Source organism: Pleurodeles waltl, chromosome 6, assembly GCF_031143425.1.
Source record: "Pleurodeles waltl isolate 20211129_DDA chromosome 6, aPleWal1.hap1.20221129, whole genome shotgun sequence".
Classification (NCBI taxonomy): domain Eukaryota; kingdom Metazoa; phylum Chordata; class Amphibia; order Caudata; family Salamandridae; genus Pleurodeles; species Pleurodeles waltl.
Window position 1 is genome coordinate 1,365,891,386 of NC_090445.1, and position 21,114 is coordinate 1,365,912,499.

The window sequence follows — 21,114 nt, forward strand, 5'->3', positions numbered from 1 at the left end:
AAGGTCAGTCCTCAGCTTTGATCTTGTTGGACTGGAGTGCTGCCTTGGATACAGTGTCCCACACAATTCTACTCCAGTGCCTACAAGGTATTGATATAGGTGGTGCGGCACAGACCGGGGGTGCGTCTTTTCTATCCAATCGCTCCTTCTGGATCATTTAGCCAACTCACAGCACCCAACCACATACTTTTCCTTACGGCGTTCCTCAGGGCTCTTCATTGAGCCCTACTTTGTTTGATATCTATATCCAGCCCTTGGCTCAGGTTGTCAAATCCACAGGGATTACATTAGTATCTTATACTGATGACACTCAGCTGGTGGTCTCCTTCACAGATAATCCTATGCTTGACAGGTTGAATTTCCAAAAAGGGCAATTAGCAATTGCAGATTGGATGAATACCAATTGTCTTTGTCTGAATGCTAATAAAAACTGAAGTCCTTTTACTAGGGAAAGACACCCACTCTTTGGATGCCCATTGGTGGCCTCCTTTCCTTGGGCATCCCCCACATTCCCAAGCCTTCCATAAAAAATCTAGGAGTCGTCATGGACAGTTCTCTGACTTTTGAGGCCCAGACCATAACAGTAGCAGATGCCTGTTTTGGGCAATTGAGAAGTTTTAGACTTATTCTCTGTCTTTTTGATAATAGTACCTACCAAAGCATCATCAAAGCAGCAATTTTGTCTCGGTTAGATTATTTCAATGTCTTCTACCTAGGCTCCAGAAGGTCAGTTGGCAGAAGACTTCGGCGGTCATTCTAATCTTGGCGGGTGGCGGGAGCCGCCCGCCAAGCGGGAACCGCCAGAAGACCGTACCGCGGTCAAAAGACCGCGGCGGTCATTCTGAGTTTCCCGCTGGGCTGGCGGGCGACCGCCAGAAGGACGCCCGCCCGCCCAGCGGCAAACCCCCTTCCACGAGGATGCCGGCTCCGAATGGAGCCGGTGGAGTGGAAAGGGTGCGACGGGTGCAGTTGCACCCGTCGCGATTTTCAGTGTCTGCTACGCAGACACTGAAAATCTCAATGGGGCCCTGTTAGGGGGCCCCTGCAGTGCCCATGCCAGTGGCATGGGCACTGCAGGGGCCCCCAGGGGCCCCACGACACCCGTTCCCACCATCCTGTTCCTGGCGGTTTTTACCGCCAGGACCAGGAAGGCGGGAAGGGGGTCGGAATCTCCATGGCGGCGCTGCCTGCAGCACCGCCATGGAGGATTCCTCAGGCCAGGGGAAAACCAGCGGGAAACCGCCGGTTTCCCTTTTCTGACCGCGGCTTTACCGCCGCGGTTAGAATTGGTCTGGATGCACCGCCAGCCTGTTGGCGGTGCATCCGCGGTCCCCGGGGTCGGAATGACCCCCTTCATCTGGTCCAAAATGCAGTGACCAAGCTGCTTTTTTCCTTTTCCAAATTCCCCTCTGTCTCTGGTCTTCTCTGAAAATGCCACTGGCTCCGAGTGGAAAAGCGTATTCATTACAAACCTTTGTGGCACATTCACATGCCCCCAGCACCACAGGAGTGTCACTTTTTGTGATGCTCCAGTGGTGCTATGCACTGAACCATATTTGAAAGGTAGCACTAAGCCACTTTTTGTGCCTTAACACCGCCTTGTAAATATGGGCCCCTCCAACGCAGGTTTCTGCGGCAGAAGGGTGTGCAATGGGTGTTGCTGTGGACGTTTCACCACAACACCCATTGCTTTTGACGCTGCCCCAGATTTACGAGAAGATGTAAATCTGTGGCAGCGCTAAAAACTAAAGCCATCCCAGGGCTAGCGTTAGCACGGTGGAATGAGGAGAGATACTTTGATTTCTTCTTGTTTTGCAACAAAGAGCAAAATTACATGAATGATTGTTTATGTGCAGGAAAGTGTCCCCTCCTGCACATAAACAATCTTTCAATAAAGACGATTTGCTTTTTCTACATGTGCTGCATTCTGCAACACACATAGAAGTGACAAATCACCATTGTAGATTGTTTATGTGCAGGAAGGGACAACCTTCTGCACATAAACAATCATTACCTTCAACACAGACACCCTTGCACCACGGTGCAGGGATGCCTGCGTTGGCAGCTAAATTTAGCACTTGGGGAAATATAGGGGTGCACCCTGTTTGTGTAAATAGGGTGCATCCCTGCATTTCAGAAGTTATGCAGCGCCGCAGTGCCAATTTGGGTGCATTGCCACACCACTTCGGTGTAAATAACGCCTTTGTGTGTTGCCCATAAGATTGTATTGCCACAAGGCTTCCATTCTGTCTACTTTTCTATCACAATATCAACCTCCCCACTAAACTTTGCTCAGCCATCCTTAACTTGTCCATTGTCCCGTGCTTTAGGATAGTCAGAACTGGTGGCCTCTCCGTACCTACCTAGGCCCCTGTCCTATGGAATTTGTCACCTCTCTCTATTTGAAATACTGAGAACCATTTGCACTTTAGGAAATCCATAGGCAGTCTCGTTTTTGGGGAGCTATGCGCTTAGAAAAATCCCTTTAACATAACATACCATATCATCAGCAAGCAATTAGAATTTGTTCTTAAGCTGGGCTCTCTTTAAGTGTCCTCAAATTCGATTCTATGGGATCTGGCCAAAAATACCTTAACTCACAGTGAATGCTGCTGTAGACAGATGTATGTCCTGCGTGACTCCTCCTGGTCTTACAGGTCATGCTGGCAGGTACACATGGACAGTGTTTTGTACTTGTGCAATGTAATTTAGCTTTTCCGGACAGATCCTTTAAACCAAGAAAATGGTTGTTGATAGTAGCAAGGCCACCTATTAAAAATATTGAGACAAGGTGGATTATCAGTACTAATGAGTAAATATTGAGGAAGTGGAGCAGGGGCAATGGAGGGAAAACCACATAAATGAATTTGTTAGGAGGTAAGAAATGTCTAATATGAGGCATTTAATCGCAAGATAAGCATACCTATCAGGTCAGGAGAGGTGTGATTGCAAGGACAGACTTCTCACTCTTGGAGACATATTATCAGTTTTTGCAGGAGGGTAGACAGCTTTTTGATTCACATGCGTTCACACATTAGTGGCTAGTTTTATAGTGCTACTAAACGAAAGGGACAGGGAGAATTAATGGTCCAGCATATGTACTCCCTACAAATAGACCTAAATAACAAAGGTATGCTGTTCCAAAGGTGTGGGCCTGTGCAATTTTATCGGGCGGGTGATGTTGTTTAGGAGTGCCCTCAAGCATCAGTTATGACGCTAGGCATCATCATTGGGCTACCTCCTCGCCGGACCGGCACTGCAATGTCCGACGGGCCACCACTCAAAAAGTGGTGGCTCTTATGACCGAAGATGGTATTACTGATCAAATGAAATCAGAAGGAAGTGAAATTGTGAAAAAGGAGAGTGAGGGGTGTATTAAAATTGGCTCTGGACACCAATTGGCGCGCCCCCCGGTAGGTGGATCACGGACCAGAGCACGGACAGAAAGGTGCCCTTTCTGGTTGGAGGTTTTAGCGTCCTCATGATGCCTTATCTCGAAATGGGATGGGCGACCCAATAGATGACTGACCGTGTCTGTTTACTGTAAGTGACCTTCCAGTACTTACTGTTATTTGTTCTTAAGGAGAAGTTGCTGTTTTTTAAGGTCCTGAAGAAACGCCATTGGATCTTTTTTAGACCGCTCAGGCGTGAAACATGTCGACCTCCGAGTGTTAGGAACGAGTATTTCTCCTTCTTTTCTCACTTTATGTTAGGAGTATAGGGTACATGACTTCCCTTTGGACTCCTTGATTCATTTTTAACCTTGGCCTGACTCCTATATATAGTATTAAAGACAATTGGTGTCCAGAGCCAATTTTAATACACCCCTCACTCTCCTTTTTCACAATTTCACTTCCTTCTGATTTCATTTGATCAGTAATACCATCTTCGGTCATAAGAGCCACCACTTTTTGAGTGGTGGCCCGTCGGACATTGCAGTGCCAGTCCGGCGAGGAGGTAGCCCAATGATGATGCCTAGCGTCATAACTGATGCTTGAGGGCACTCCTAAACAACATCACCCGCCCGATAAAATTGCACAGGCCCACACCTTTGGAACAGCATACCTTTGTTATTTAGTTTTATAGTGCGACAGCATAGCAATTTTGAACAAGGTCAGGTTTTTTGGGTAAGATTTAAACCGAAGTAGTAGTTTTGAGTACTGAACCATCAAATTTTAATTCATATTTACAGCTTTGGTAGGTTAACTTAAACTGTATACAGTCCATTCAGGCAGCTAGTTAAGGACATATTTACACTAAATCATTGTCAGGGGGGCTTCCTCATTGTTAGATTGCAGTGAACATATTTGGTCTTCTCCAATACAGCAGAGACAGAGGATTTGGCAGTCATTAGAGTCACAATCGCATTGACATTGGGCTCTTTTTCTGCTCCCGTTTCACTCCCTGATGCTCTGCACTGCTGATTCCTATTTGTGTGAATGTTCTCTAACAGAGACACACAATTTTCTATGTGCAGATCTTGCACTTGTGGCACGCAAGGCGTAACATCATCTCAACTTTAATTTGATTACCACAGCAGGATCCCAGTGAGCTGTCAGTAAGAGTGAGCAGTGAGGAGAACAGGGTAAGGTGATTTGTTGGGTGACTGGTGCACTTCTTGTACACTGCAGAGTTCTCTATACTCTCCAAATTTCCTTTGGTTTTTGTTTTTGCATGTGGCCTACTCTCTTGTTCTAATAGTCAGATCACCTTTAGTTTTATATCATGCTGCTTCCTTAGCCCATGTGGCTTAGAGGTTTAAAGAATTGGGAAATCCATGAGATAAAAGATACGCAGGTCCAGAGCAGGCCATTACTGGCTTGTTTAAGTGCATGCCTGGATTGACTTTGGATTGGCCTGATTTGGTTTATGCTGGTCTTGTGTGAGTATAACCTTTCAGGTTTACTATCATAATAAGTGACCCACAAGCAAAGTTTTATTCTTTTACCACCATCCTTTTTTCATTGTAGCCCTTTTGCCTGGTCCCTATCTACCTGCTCTTTGGCCTCCTTTGAATGTTTATTCTTTGGAGCAGTTGAGGCTGATAACCCTTCGAGAAGTATCAGTCCCCTGCGGGCAAGAGGAAAGGCAGGTTTGTTTTTTGACCTCTAAGTGAACAAGTCCAGAAAGTGTGTTTGGTGAGAGGTCCTAAGCTGAGACCTGGGTAAAAAGAGTCCATGGCATCTTGTATTAATAAAACATTGGGACAGGAAGGAGTTGGAAGGTATGGCATTAAATAAGTGTAGAAGTGCTGTTGTGGCAATAGTGGCTATATAATATTTAGTGGGCGCTGGGTTTTGATTATGTTTACCTGTAAGGAGCTAGTTTGTCTGTTTTGTCATTTTTATTAGAGTAGTGGTCCATTTGCACTAGAGATACAGTTGGTGACCCTCACTTTCTTCATTCCCCCATACCTACTAACCAGTACTGTCACCCAGGCTAGACTGGTTGGCACATCTGTGTCCATAGGACTAGTGTATGCAATCTTCCCAATTAGCCTTAGTCACCTGGCATCTTGTTGCCAATCCCCATCCTGATATCAGATCGCCATTCCACCCTAGGGCCTCTTGTCAATGTTAATGGTTCAGAAACACTCTCCTAACCAGATTGTGGTCCCTGGATTGACTCTTCTCCTTTCCACTAGAATGAACAGCAAGTTACACCAATAAACAGTCAGCCTCCTCCATGCCCTAGAATCTTATAGACATTCTGGTGATGACTTGTTCCAGCTGAATATCTCCTCTTGATATGTATCAGGCTCGGGTCCTAAGATTGAAATTTAAGACTGGCAGACCTTCAGCTCTTGACATTTTCTGCCTGCAAGAAGTTTAAAGTTTCCCTGCCGAATGACCACTTGCCTGATGTAGAGATCCCTGGCAAGATGCTGTGGATCTCAGTGCTTTCAATGGAGCCCCCAGGGTAGCGGCCTCGCTGCAGTCAATGAATTTGCCAATCAGGCACCGCCATGCACCTGGAACATTTTTGGTTGTGTAATAACACAGCTGCAAAGCATTAAATTGTTCTTATGTAACAAAATAACAATTCCCTGCATGAACAAGGAGCTTTGTACCTGCACATGAGGGCCATTATGCTTTTTTCTCTACGCTGGACCACTGTGTCTCACATAGCAGTCTGGGGGGTAGGAATCTAGAAATGATGACCCTACCCTAAATAGGGTGAGGTGTTTTTCACTATGTCCTGCAGGTAAATTGGCAGACATGTTGTCAGCATGGGTTTCCAATCATGAAACCAATCAGCTGAGGCGCAACCAATAGAAAACCCTGAGGTTCACACAGCTCTAAATAGGGCTGAGTAACCATGAGTTTAAAGAACCACCACATTCCCTGTTCATGGCAGATGCACAATTTTGCCAAACTCTAAATGACCTACTTAATCTCTGGAACACATGCATAAGTTGGTAATCAATCATCTACATCTAAGGGCATCATGGGATACCCAACATGCTAACAGCACAGGGCTACCAAAATTAAGAATTAAAGGCATCCCTACTCCAACATGAAACCTTGAAGCATTGCACCTCAATTCTTTGGATATTCATGCAATGCTTCCACTGATTTGTTAAATGTTTTCAACACTGCAATCAAACCAGATATATCTCTGAAGTTCTACTATATATGTGCACGTTTCTGCACTATAGAGCTTGTTACTTAGTTTTACCCAATATTGCCTGTTTTTTGTGGTACCAATGGGACACTCACTAACGTTTATAAAGATGAAGGCCTGTCAACCGGTGTTTAGGGTAATTATCCTATGACATTCCTCCTATGCAAAAATGACTCCTGAAGCCCTCCATAGAGAACACAAGTGCTGGATGGACCTTTCTCTGCAGGAATAAGTTAGGTCATTAGAGTTCAGATTCTAAAAGCACAAAGTATAGAGTATTAACTACTATGTATTGATTGACATGCCTTAATGAGCAGAATGATAGACTTTATGGAAGAGTAGCATTTGGAGAGTGACTTCAAACTTGTATTAGTGGATTCTGCAAGAGCCCATATGAGTACATCTAGTCATAAGCAGCTCAAGTTGTCCTTCTATGAGGGAGAGAAAGATCCACCTAGACATACGTCCTTATACTTCCTTACAGTATGCTTATTGTTCTCTCACTGAACCCAAACTCCTTGGTTAATGTGCTTCTGTTTATGAGTGCTGTTATCAAAGACCATTCAAAACATTCTGTTAATAATTGGCCCATCCAGAATCTATTTTCTTATTTTTAAATTTTTTAACCATAGTTTGTAATTTTCAATGTGTAAATAAAATTGTTTATATTTAATTAGTAATTTATCATTAGTAGTGAGTTGTTGGGGGTGTAGGTGAATAAGGTGAGACATTCTTTAAATTGCAAGTTACTGTTTTTTTAATTTTCATTATATATTTAGTTGTGATTGAGTGTGTACTTTAATTACTTGACTAGTTGTTATTTAAATTATTTAAGTGTATTTTGTGATGTTCATGCATATTTTATTTTAGTATAATTACATTAGTGATGTATGTTTTAGTTGTGCATTTCTTGGTTTGTAGGAGAATAGCATCTAAAAGCCGGTTAAAATATATGTTTTACAATATTCTTCAGTTTAGGTAAATATTTTAATGGTGATTATGTTTATTTTTCTAATTGATCATTTGTTATGTCATTTATGTAGTGTTTTAATGAATTAATACTTGATTAATTAGTGTATTTAATAAAACATTTAAAACTTAATTTTATATTTATTATTGGTTTTAATTGTATTAGTTTAATTTAATTAATAGTTTAATGTTATTTTAGTTTTATTTATTACTTATACTTTTTATGGTTTGTGAGTTTTGTGGGTTAGTAGGGAGAGAAGTTCATTTTTTTACTTTGTTACATTATTGCTGTAGTATTAATTGTTTTTCATTTACATTTAATTTTATTTAATTATACTGTGTATTTATTTTTTATTTTGAATATGTTTTAATAATTATAAATTTTTGATTATTTAATTGTTTGTTTACAAATTATAGGAATTTGAAATCATGCATGTAACCAACCCACAGTCCAACACATTCCCCTCTTTTGCTTACGTTGGAATGTTAAAAGTAAATCTAACCCCTTTAAAGTCTCACACTTTCTCTACTGTTCCCAAAATGGAGTTAAAAAGTGAATGTAACCCCGCAAATCCCTTCTTTCACTTCTGTTGCTTAGATTGTAATGCAAATGGTAAATCTAACTGTCTAGTGTCCAAAATTTTCCTGACTGTTTTTGAAGTTGGAGTGGCTCGGATCTTGGCCATTTGTTGCTGATTTCCAGTGTCTTGCCAATTTACATTTTGTGCTTGCCACTGCCCCTACAAGCTAATATATATGATCTTCAGATAGTTCTCAGAGTCCTACTGAAAATAGTCAGGTTAAATTCTATTGAGTTGCATTACTACCACCAATTCTTTGCTGTTTGACACCTCTTGGCAAAGGTCTTTTGTTCTTGAATACAAGAAAGTCTGATGCGCTTAAGTTCCTTCTCTCAGCGTCATTTTTCTCTTCTCTAATTTCAGGTATGCCCTGCCCATAGATTATGCCAGAGGACAACTGTCCGGTCAGCCGCTCTGCATGAAGCAATACTATGGCCTCTTCTCGTCTTACCGCCTGCCGGGGCACTCCCAAGATACACTGGTGGCGCAAGAGAGCCAGAAGAGTTGTGTGATGCCTGAGCCTGAGCATATGATCGTTGCTTGCAACAACCAGGTGTGTGGCTCTCTTTTTCTATTACAATTAAGATCAGTTTCTCATGTCTCAAACCAAGGTACAACTACATGATTGAATGAATGAATATGTGACTAAATATGTTGAAGGATGAAGCAATGCATTCAAGAATGATGAATGCTCATATTATAAGACACATGCTGTATATAAATTATTTAATAAACATATCTTGTAAAAAAGCACTGCTTCTCACAAAAAGGGGATGCTTCTCACAAAAAGAGGATGAAATGGGAAATTAGCAATAGCAGTGGAATAACTAGGTTTCAGACGTTTCTTGAAAAGGAGATGATTAAGTTCAGCTTTTAAGCCAAGCGGGAGAAAATTCCTGTGAGTGGCAGCTAGATAAGATAAAAAATGATGAGACACAAAAAAACAACCAACTGGCCATGTTCACCTGTGTTTTAAGTTTGCATTGGATTTCTCTTCCAAAACAGGTTCTCTCAGATTTCTCGCACAATGGTTCTAGTAAAATGTGGCCCCTTTTCATTCCTGTTTTATTCCATCCACTGCTCAATTATCTATTGAGTTTGAGATGTAGCAGCACTAAACTGAATAGTTAACTTTCCACCACTAAATTTTATTTTTTTACATAGAGAGAAAATAATATTTCATACACATCTCCCAATGCCAACCACATAGACCTGTTGTATATCGGAGTGCCGAATACACATTGACCTAAAGATCTGCATTGCATATTGCACATTAGTGGATGGATCAACATATATCGGGTAAGCCCACCGGATTGTTGAAAAGCGGAGCACTAAATAAAGAAAAAAGAATTAAAAATACTTATTTCCCATTTTTTACTAGCATTCTCTCCTTGGTGTTTAAAAAACTTTCTTTGTAAAGTAAATAAACTGAAATGTTCTTGCGTCAAAACAGTGGTGGAGCTCTCCCTGTGGTAAAGTATAGTGAAATGTAAAAATAGGTTATTAAACTTAAAAAAAAATAGTAAAAATATTTTTATGTTAAATGTTAATGTGAATTAGGTTTATATATCCATTGTAAATATAATACAAAATATAAATGCCTCATTATTAACTTGATTTTAATTCAAACATTTAATTAAGTTAAATAAACAATTATTTCTTTTAAGATGCAATAGATCTCTTGATGCCAAAAAAAACTTAATTACTCTTTCTGGAAAATGAAAAGCAACGCTGGAGAAGAAAGCTTATCCCTGCCAACTTATTACCTCTAACAAGCTTTTAAACCTCAGCCCTACTTCAGTCATAGATACCCACTCCACATAAAGCTAGTGTTCATGCAACTGCACCTTGGGGTTCAATCAGTTTTGAACCAGGTCCCGCCTGGTCCAAAACAGCAGATGCAGAAGAGTGCAGGCTCTGTGGCACAGGGAGGGAGACGATGGTGCATGCTTTCTGTGTTTTTCTGGTGATACCTCCTGAAAGAAGAAAACTACTGAGGGGGACTTTTATCCTAGCCAGGATAAGAGCTTGGAGACAAGCCTTTATCCAAGGCCTCAATCCAGTTCACAACCGAATCAACATACTTGAGGCAAAAATAAAGACTTACAAGCATGGACGTCGAACCAGAAAATTGCCAGGGATGACAGAAGTGACATCACATGCCGTTTGACCAGTGATGACATCCTAGGACGTAGCATCACATAACATCAAACTTGATAGCATCGGAGGAAGTAATGTCACATGGTCACTGATCCTGACAGTATCATAGGTAGCGACATCATCAAAGTTTTAATAACAGCAAAATTAAAACAGGGGGTATAAAAAATTACAGAGGGACGTTTCTGTTTATGTTATTACATATATTCCAACAGGGCTGCCACTATATCAGGTGGCAGCCATCGTTTGTCAGAGGGCCATCCTATGCTTCTCAATTACACCCCCAATGTCCAATTACTGCCCCCAATGCCAACCGGGGTGCCACATGAAAATGCACTGCTACGGTTGAAAGTCACAAAGAGCAAAAACAGTGTTAGCTTTAACAGTGCAGGCTTCAATCATGCTCATAGACTTTAGCTAGGAGGGCTTTGGGAGGATTATCCCCAGAGAAAATGTTGAAAGCTTGACTCTTCCCAGGAGCTGGCCCTGTTATTTCAAAATGTGCAATGCCTGCCCCCATTATGTCAGTGTGTGCACCCAATACCCAGAAGTGACAGGATTGTAATTTTCACGAACACATATGCACTTTCTGTTTCTCTCTCTCTCACACACATGCACATGTACCCAGGCATAAACACACATACGCACACACACATGCACACACACACGCACACACAATGCACTTAACTGTCAAATAGAAGCAGAGGCCTGCAAAGATAATCATATAGTAGTGTTTCCCAACAAAGACCTCTTTCTTTCAGCACTGCCAGTTCTATTTTTTTCATTCCTGGATGATTTGAGTGAAACTGACACAATGTGTACCATATCTCTACACTGAAGAGAAGTTTCTGTGGACCCTGGGCTTAAAAATTGGATTGCACTGTAATCAGACAATTTGTAACAGTTTCTGAGCAACAGTTTACAATCTCAGCCATAGTTCCCCAATTTTAAAAGGTCGCGTGCATGCAGGAAATGGATTTCCCTTTAATTAGTGATGTTTAGTCACAAAAAAAGACAGGGGTTGCGCAAACAATGTTCGCGATTGCAAGTGAGAGCCCAGGGGCTGCGACACCTGGCAGCCCCTAAATGAGGTTCATGCTTACAAGTGAAAAGCAGGCTTAAAAAAAATGTACAGCGGTACCCCCACTAACACCTGCACAAGTATCACCGGAATTATGGTAACGGCCTCCGGGGTCCACTTTCTTAGATTTTGTCAGAGAACGTTGGAGACTTCTATTTGGTAATAATACTATTTGTACCATCTCTGCACATTGTGGGATGATTTATCTTTCTTATGTACGTCCACAGACAGGTCTATATTCAAAGAAGCATTTCATTACTTTTATCTATAAATAGCTAATGCAATGCAGACTTGATTAACTAGAAGGTTATGTTATGCTAGGCAGCATGAAGAGTCAAAGTTTTTAAAACAATGAATTGCCTTTAATGTAATTGATCATTTTCTTCAGGCTTTTGCTAACTGCTGTATCTTGTGATGTTCAATCACGTCTCCTATTATGTAGACCCTTGGTAATAGAATATTATGTTGATTTAGCAACATTAACCTTTTAATTTATCTGTTGCTTTATGTTACTCTTTTACGTTTAATGGTTTTAACTAACTATGCACTTTATTAATAAATTTGAATTAAATGAAATATGTTAAATGAAATAAATATATGTATCTTAAGGTTAAATTAACAAAACATTCCACCTAAAGTAAAACGTGTCTATTTTATTTTTATTATGTACTAATGATTATTGAAAGTGACATATATAGTTTTTGAATGTAATTGAATTATAGTTTAATAAAAATCGGTTTTGGATTAATTTTCTAAATTTAAAAAAGGTTATTGAATGTTTTAAAGGTAATAATTATGTCTAATATTTAGATATGTATTTAAACTTTAAATACATGTATTTATATTAACCCTATGTGCTTGAATGTTAAGTCTCTATCTCTATTGACTTCTATGGGAGGGTGTCGCAGTACCAGTGGTTGGCTACTAGACACATTCAAACTATGAGCAGGGGTACATGTACTGCTATTTTGGACCCTGTATTGGCTGTAGTAACTTTAGAAGTGCAGTTTGTGAATAGCAAAGGGCTTACTCTTCTGTGAACAGGTGTTTGCCCATCCCTAAACCCCTCCTTTAAACTCCTTTAGCCCCTCATTACTCCGCCCCAGACCCCACCTATTTTGTAGCAAATCCGCCCCACTTTTCAAACAGTACTTCTCATCCTTTTCACATTTACTACTTAGTAGTAAAATTAAATGTTTGAGGATCTCTCCATAGAAAATATAGGAGCAGTAGAGATTTACACGCACAGCTTTGTGAATAGCATTTTGTGACATTTAGTAGTACTATTGTAGTACTGCTAAATTATTACAAAATGAAGTTTGTAAGTAGGTCCTTTGGTGAGGTCAGACTTAGAAATGAATGTAAGCCCTCTTCTCAATGCTACCAAGAGATGAAAGCTTGAAGATGGTACAGGGTTTATTTTATCATAAAGTGATAAGTTTTCAGAAATTCACAATTTAAACTATTTCACTTTTGGGGAGTGCCCATGTGGGGCAACCAATGAGAGTGTTTAGAGAGAGAGTTGTTATTTGTTACATGGTTCCATCTAAGGGCTTGATTTGGAGTTTGGTGGATGGGGTTACTCCATCAAAAACGTGACAGTCATCCTGTTAACCATATTACGATCCTATTATATCCTATGGGAATCGTAATACGGCGGACACGATATCTGTCACATATGTGACAGATTAACCCCACCACCAAACTCTAAATCAGACCCTAAGTACTGTCCCCATTAAGTATCAGGAGATTCTTTCACAAAAGATTATGCAGAGGGTCCTAAACAAATGGAACAATCTCCCCAGCTTCCCTCCCACTAAAATTAATGAACCATGGATACAATTGATAAAAGCAGTAAGCATTCAAAAGCAATGGATGTCAGGAAAACAAGCTAAGACATTTACCAGGTTGAAAATCTTTTCAAATATAAAAAAGCATGGATTGTGAGACAGATGGATTAAACACATTAACCAGGCATATGTGGGTAAACCTTTCAGACAAAAAACAGGAAGCAGGTCTGAGACTTGTCTCCAGCATGCAGATGAGAACTATGTCATTGCTACTGTGGCAGACATAAATTACAGTGTGCAAAGTTAAATGCCATGAAAGCTTATAACTGCCCGGTACAATGGCATGCAGCTGTGAGAAATCACTGTATTCACCTCATAGTAGAACAGCAGCAGTGGCGGAGACGTTCTTTGGAATGTTGCCATGGCAAAATGTCTTTCAGGTGCTCAGACGTAGCATTATGGACTGATGTAGAGTATCAGGAGAAATCAAAAGTGGCTCAAACAGGATTTTGTTTCAAAGGAGGGTCATGAAATGTGTTTTTATTTTAATAAGTTTTTCCTTTAGGAGATGTTCTGCAAACACTCTCCCAACACTCTGTTAACCAGTTTGTTCTCCCGAGGATGATAAAGGACCGTTGGTGAACATTGGTGAACGTGTTTTCAGCAAAAGGGATAGGAAAAGCTACACCTCACATGGCAAAATAGTCAGACTACAGGAGTTTACATTCACTGTGGTATATGTAGCATGTGCAAAGAATGCTAGGGCTGATTGTCTTTCATGACTGCCAGTCGAATCTTCAGAGAAGGATGGTGGAGAAGAACAAGATTCCGAGGACTGAATGGTAGCCGCAGTAGGACAGTTGCTTGAAGGAGCCATTACTAAAGAGGAATGTAAGGATGCTGTAGACCAGGATTAGGATTTGGGAAAGATCAAATAAAATATGGCTGAACATGCAACTTTCAAAAAATAACTTGTCAGTTGAAGGATCACACTGTTGGGTCCAAATGTTTGCAGCTTCATGGAAATGAATAAACCTATTCATCTCTTAAGAGAGTCTCTGTCTCTTCAAGTGTTTGTTTAGTAAGAATTTGCAAAGATCACATATTTTGCCCCACCACGGTGAAGATGAAAATCTGGTAAACAGAGACTGTGGTAAATCCAGGTAGCCAAGTAAGAAAAGCAGATGGCACTTTCCTTCAGTGTATCCAGCACCTCCAGCTTCTCCATCACCTTCCCACCACCACCACTTTCATTATCTGCAGTTGTGCCCACACTTTAGTGCTGTGTTTTCAAATCTCATCTTGCCCTTTTTTCATAATTACATACACCAACAGTGAATCAGCTCTGCACAAATGTCACCCTGCTGCAGCTGTGCCCACACCTCTTTGTAATGCCCATGTCACTGTGGTGTGTTCTCGTTATGTCACTTCTTCATACTTACATGTACCACCGGTGTGTCAGCAACAAAATCTCCTAACAGCGTTCCACTTAAGTGACAACCTGCTGTAACTCTTCCTGCAGATGAGTAAGGAAGCTTCACCCATAATTAATCAGGGGTGGTGTTCCAGATTTCACCTTAGAAAAATTCACCCAGTGCTAGTTCGTATTCCTAAAAAGAACATGAAATTTAAAGGAGCCAACCAGTGTTAAGAAAAATACAGTACTCTTTGCAAAGTCCTGCATTGCTAACAATCTCCAACAATAGGTATTCCAGTTCTGATTTTAAGACATAGACCCTGATTCCAAGTTTGTTGCAATCCAAGCGCTTTATACCACACGATGTAAATAACAATACTGGGTGCCATAAATAACACCTATCATGAGTTTCTAGGAAATACAAGTGGATTTTGGTGCTTACCCCACCAAAATCTGCATGGTACTGTAAATACTGTACTTTAAGTCCTCCACGTTTAACCTGCCAAAATTGAATAAAGGGTGAGATAGTTAAAGCACTTGGTAGTTACTAGATACATTAAACAGCACCTAACTCATGATTGTCCCCCTTTGCAAACAAGGGTTTACAAGGAGGCGGTCAGAAAGTATCAACCCACAAGTATTCAGGGCCACAGTGTGACATCATTTACCGGTTGGTCACTCTAAACTTTGCCCATATTTATACTAGGTTTGCGCCAATTAGCGTAATTTTATTTGACGCTAATTCAGCAGAAATCTAACTCTATATTAATACATTGGCGCTAGACACTTCTAGCACCAAAGTTATGGAGTTTGCGCCATTTTCTGGACATGAAACTCTACCTTGCGTCAATGAGATGCAAGGTAGGCGTTCCCATCCAGAAAATGACGATATGGCCTTAGCGCCATATTTATCCCCCCATGCTAAAATCTAGCACGGGGGATGGGGGCCTTAAATAATGGCGCTAAGCTAATTCAGCAGAAACCTAACTCCATATTAATACATTGGCGCTAAATACTTCTAGCACCAAAGTTATGGAGTTTGCGTCATTTTCTGGACGTGAAACTCTACCTTGCAACAATGAGATGCAAGGTAGTCGTTCCTATCCAGAAAATGACGATATGGCCTTAGCGCCATATTTATCCCCCCATGCTAAAATCTAGCACGGGGGATGGGGGCCTTAAATAATGGCGCTAAGCTTGCTTAGTGCCATTATTTAATGCCTGTGTCAGGGCAGGCGTTAAGGGACCTGAGGGCCTTTTTCCATGGTCAGAGACCATAGAAAGAACCCACAGGTGCTCTTCCCTGGCCCCAGGGACACCCACACCAGAGAGACACCACAGGATGGGGGACCCATACCAGGTAAGTCCCGGTTAGTATATATATATTTTTTTCACCCACTCGGGCCCTGACTTGGGGCCCCCTGCATGGCGCTGGCCCCAGTGGCCATGACTTGCGTGTAAAAGTATAAATATGGGCCTTAGATCGGAGGGGTGAGATGCTTTTATATTCCAGGCTGGTTGGTAAGCAGTCAGAGACAGAAAGTTCTCCAGAAAAAGTAACGTCTTCATTTTGTGGGGCATTAGTTTTGTAAGCTCAAGATTAGAAGTTGAAGGTCCTGTGGTTGTTCTTAAAACCAGCCCAACACAAAAAGCACACCTACATTATGTCTGCCATCTCATTGCAAGGTCATCCTAAATATGCTTAGATTTTGGTCCCAGGCACAGAAAAGAGAAGCATAAGTCGTAGGTTTTCAGCTGCTGGGAAACTTTTGTGAAGTCTGATTTATTCGCATGCAAGGGCATTTACACATGCACAAATGCACATCATACAGTTGCGTACACAGAAATGCCTTCCCATTAATGTAAAAACAATTTTCCCCTATGCACCTACTAATCACTAGTTCTACAGTTCCCACTTCATTCTTTTAAAGATATTTGCTTTACTTTCCTTGATAGAAGGAACTGTCTGAGGTTTTGAAAGGAGGGAGGAGCTCAGACAAAAGATTGCTAATGCCCATAAATTTGTAAGATTGGTTATGTGTACAGGCTTTTAGGGAATTCTCATCCCGGATCACACACTCTCCAACGCCTTACTCACATAAAAATGATCTTAGGAGTAAATCCTTTTAGATGTGTAAAATCTGCTGTTGTGAATGTCAAAATTGGTTGGAAAAAAATTCAATAATCATGGAGTAATTCAATTGAAACACCACTACGTTGTCAGAAAATTCCTCATTCTTGCAATTCACCTATGTTCAATAATCAGTGAGCTTTTCATACATAGCGTACGTGACACAACAGCGTTTTGTCTGGTTTCAGAACACCAAGCAATTTGTCAAACTCATCAATGTATTACTCATAAAACAATATCAAAATTTAATTCACCAAGTCTTCTCCCTGCAACATGTCTCATCACACATTCATATCATTCTCCCCGTCAATAGTTCGCATGTCTGCCTTAGCATCAAATACTAGAAAACAATAAAGGTTAACATATTTAATTTATTTTTTCAATTTGTATTTATGTGACACCAAAAAATAGGTCTTAGCTCATAGAAGAGGCAATTTGCGCAAATAGCTTTATGAACTGGTCTAATAAAGCTCTCTATCTTTTCGGAAGGTGAGGAGTGATTTACAGAGCAGGGATTTCCTCTGGAGCAAAGTACAATCTCTGTATTTCCGTTTTTTCAAGGCAAATATGACTTGTAATAGACGATTTATTTGGGGATTTTAGTGACTCTGTTAAATTTATCCAGCCGACAGAAGCATTTTTATGGCTATTACAATTTATTCATGGCTATATTGAGCTAAATATTCTTGCCAGAAATATTTGTGTGTCAGTGGCAAAAACCTAAATACAGTCCATTGGCTACATTGTGGCTGACAGAAACCTAACTTCTTTACTCTATGTTTTGTTATGGAGACTTCTAGCAATACCTTAATCTCTTGAGTATGCCACCTATGTGCTATATGAGTATTTGAGGACCTAATCGTGAGTTTGGAAGTCTACAGCCCACCAAACTCACGATGGTGATCGGAGCCCCACAATCCTGGCAATCCGACCGCTGCATTGTGATCCTGGCAGTCAGATCACCAGGAGACCGCTGCATCCGCTGGGATCAGAGATCCCGATGGGTTGGCAGCAGTCAAAGCTGTGGTAAGCCACTGGCACCGCTGTGCTGATCACACCTTCCCTTTCTCCCTGGCTTTTCATGACGAAGTCCCCGCCATGAAAAGGCCAGCAGAAAGGCAATGCTACGGGCCACAGGGGGGGCCCTGCACTGACCACGTCATGGCTGCAGACAGTGCAGGGCCCCCCCTGCCAGCACCCTTGGTATGCACACTGTCTGCTATGGCAGACAGTGCGCATTCTAAGGGTGCTGTGTGCGACGGCATTAGCCTCAGCTGCCTAAGGGACAGTTTCCGCCGGTCAGCCCAGTGGAAACATCGTAATACGGTAATGGTGAGGCCGCCGGCTTTATGGCCACCTCACCACTTCCGTATTGGAGCTGTGGCTGTTCAACCACTAAAACTTCTTATTGGGCCCTTACTGTTAAAGCTTATTAGATCACTACTATTTCTCAAATCAGCCTACCTTATGTGTTGATTAACGATGATGTCCATCATTATCTTAATAAAGAAAAAGAACCAGGAACACCCTTGTATAATAATAAAAAAAATAAAGAAACCCTGATATAGCTAAACATAACCAAACATTTCTTTACCAGGGGCTGTACTGGTGCACTGGTAAACAGTTAAGGATAAACTACATTGATGAAATAGGAATGGATCAGTAGTAAGTTATGAACACACCAAACCTGTTTTGGAATGACACACTAGGACACACCTCGGTATAAAAATTCTCTAAATAACACAGCAAGCTAACAGCAGTGTTCAGTGGTCCCTCATCTAATCCTGGTTCAAGCTGTGTTTGATTCTTTTGGCAATATTGAGGTGAACAGGGTTTTTGTCAGTAGTATTTGTATTTATTACTGATAAAAGCTGTAATCAATATTTTAATTTAGTCTGCAAAGTATTACTGAAATACCACTGTCAACAGAGACAAATACTTTTTGGTGCAATTTGGTGCTGACTTTCAGCAATGTGCAAATTACCGGTGACAAACTGAAATACTACCTACAGCTTTTATGACCAACAAATTCAAATATTCCAGACACAAATCTGCATATCTGCTACAGTCAGTACCATTGGCAATTTCAAATACTGCAGACACGCATGTATTTATGCAATATAACCTACGGTATTTTGGTTTCACATTCTGCAGCAGAGCATCCTGAAGAGATTTATTCCGTTCTGAATTCTATACCCGAACTAAATATCCATTTGCTGATAGAGGAGAGCACAAGATAACTAGGAAGTGTGGGTAAAACTTAATTTAGCCATGGAATCTTATCAGGGTTTACGTCACCATATTCCAAGATGAAACTGCATTTTGTAATATATCTCACATTGAAGGTGTGTCTCTGTGATCCTAAATGCACAAAAAGGCAGAACTCCTTTTTGCCAATGTCTAATCTGCTTTGCGTTTTCCATGCAGTTCTTCGTTTTGGATGTTGCAATTAACTTCCGCCGACTCAGCGAGGGGGACCTCTTCACTCAGCTCAGGAAGATAGTCAAAATGGCGGAGAATGAGGATGAGAGGCTACCGCCCATCGGCCTTCTGACATCTGATGGGAGAACAGAGTGGGCCCAGGCCAGGACTGCTCTCATGAAAGGTTAGACACAGATGCATCCATCCCGGTCATCCTTCCATCAACAACCAGCTACTGGTAATCTTCCCAGGGTGGGTGCCCAGTTTTCAAAGTCAGAACAACCCATGCTCTGAAAACCTACAAGTGATGCAAACATCTGCAAATGCTCTGAACAAACAAATGCATTTTAACCACATGGTAGGGTAAGATACTGAAAGTACTTATGCACAAAAATGCATCCTCACCCACTGTACTATGTCAGCCATACCTAGTTACTCATCGTCTGCTCAAGAAAAGTGAGTATTTCTTTTGAAAGACCCTCATCCACTGTAATAGATGCATGCTTCATCATCAGGTCCCTAAACACCAGGGTAGGCTCAACCATATTCCAGGGAGTACTTTGAATAGCAATTGGCAGCTGGAGACTTAGAGAATAAAAATACCTTAAGAAACCCAGCTTTCCCCTTTATTATTGTTTGTTTGCGCAGCTATGGGTAAAAAGTGTAGGGGGGTAAAAATTGGGGATAATGGCCCTGTTACCCCATTCACTTGGTGACAAGTTTCAGCCCATAGACAGTCCTGAGTAATCAGGACACATTTGTTCCCTATATTTTCTGTAATCCTGTTTATGTCTATTTAGATAAAAGAGAAACAAACGCCAAACATAGAAGCATGCGGAAAAACAGGCTCACTAGTCTGGAGTTTGGGGAAAATATCGATTTCCTAGTCCTGTGTAAGCAACACATCATACATACACATTGGTGAAGGTATTTTCATACTTGCTGTTTCTCAGCTTCACTATAGTCGTGCACAGCAGGTGTGATTTCAGACTTATGTCCTACTCGTAATTTTCTGTGACCTATAAAACTCAATCAATCAAAGAATATCTCAGTGTGCATAGCTGTAACACTAGTGACAAACAAGAGCACACTGACATGCATGGTGAATATCATAGGCAAGTGCCGGCAAGCAAGAGTGAAATGTCAATAAAATCAAATGCCAAGCAATGTTTCACTGGCAGTCCTTACCTCTTTAGGTGGCATGGTAGGAGGAGGTGACATGCCCCGTAGTCACACACTATATTTAAGTGTTAAAAGATCACAACAGGCTGGTCAAGAAATGGGTGAGAAAATGTACTTAAAATACGTCTGTCCCAGCACTTACTTTGTCAAGGGTGTTACGGTGGCCTATTATCTATTTTGATCTTACTCCTGTGGCTCCATTCAAGCACTGATTAGGGCGGTCTGCTTCTAAAGAGGCTGTTTATCTTGCTGCCTTGCGATGACGTCATTACTCGGTAATGCGGTGCAAAGAAAAATAGGAAATGTGGACCCAAACTGATGCGTAGCACAATGCACTATGTCACATCTTAGTAGCCCCACACAAGGGAGAAGGAAAGTGAGTGCACTGCAGTGTTCTATAGAAAAATGGTATTTCCATCACCAATTTGTTAGAGAAAGTGGGAAAAAGGATTTTCACAGAAATGAGAACTTACTGAATAGTCTCCTGAAAGGACATTGAGGAAATCATTTCAGGTTCAAAATACCAAAAAATACTCCGGTATCACAATCACACCCATAGAAAGTTTGTTTTAAAAATACCAAAAACATAGGGTGGGATTCTGTTTTTACCATGGGGATATGTTTCTTTTTATGTGTGCGGGGCAATGGGAAGACTATAGTAAAACACCCATTATTTCATCCCCTACTAATCAAGGAATAGAATTTAGATAATTCCATGGGATTTCTTCATTCACACCTTACCTATTGGTCTTAGGTCTGTA

The 21,114-nt window shown here is 41.0% G+C and overlaps 1 protein-coding gene across 1 annotated transcript in view; it reads left to right on the top strand.

Annotated features, from left to right (window-relative positions):
- CHAT (choline O-acetyltransferase) overlaps window positions 1–21,114 on the top strand; it is a 337,302-nt gene that overhangs the window by 99,652 nt on the left and 216,536 nt on the right. Inside the window, exons 4-5 of the mRNA XM_069242500.1 lie at window positions 8,538–8,727; window positions 19,178–19,355. Of these exons, the coding sequence (XP_069098601.1) occupies window positions 8,538–8,727; window positions 19,178–19,355 (368 nt within the window). The remainder of the gene's footprint in view (window positions 1–8,537; window positions 8,728–19,177; window positions 19,356–21,114) is intronic.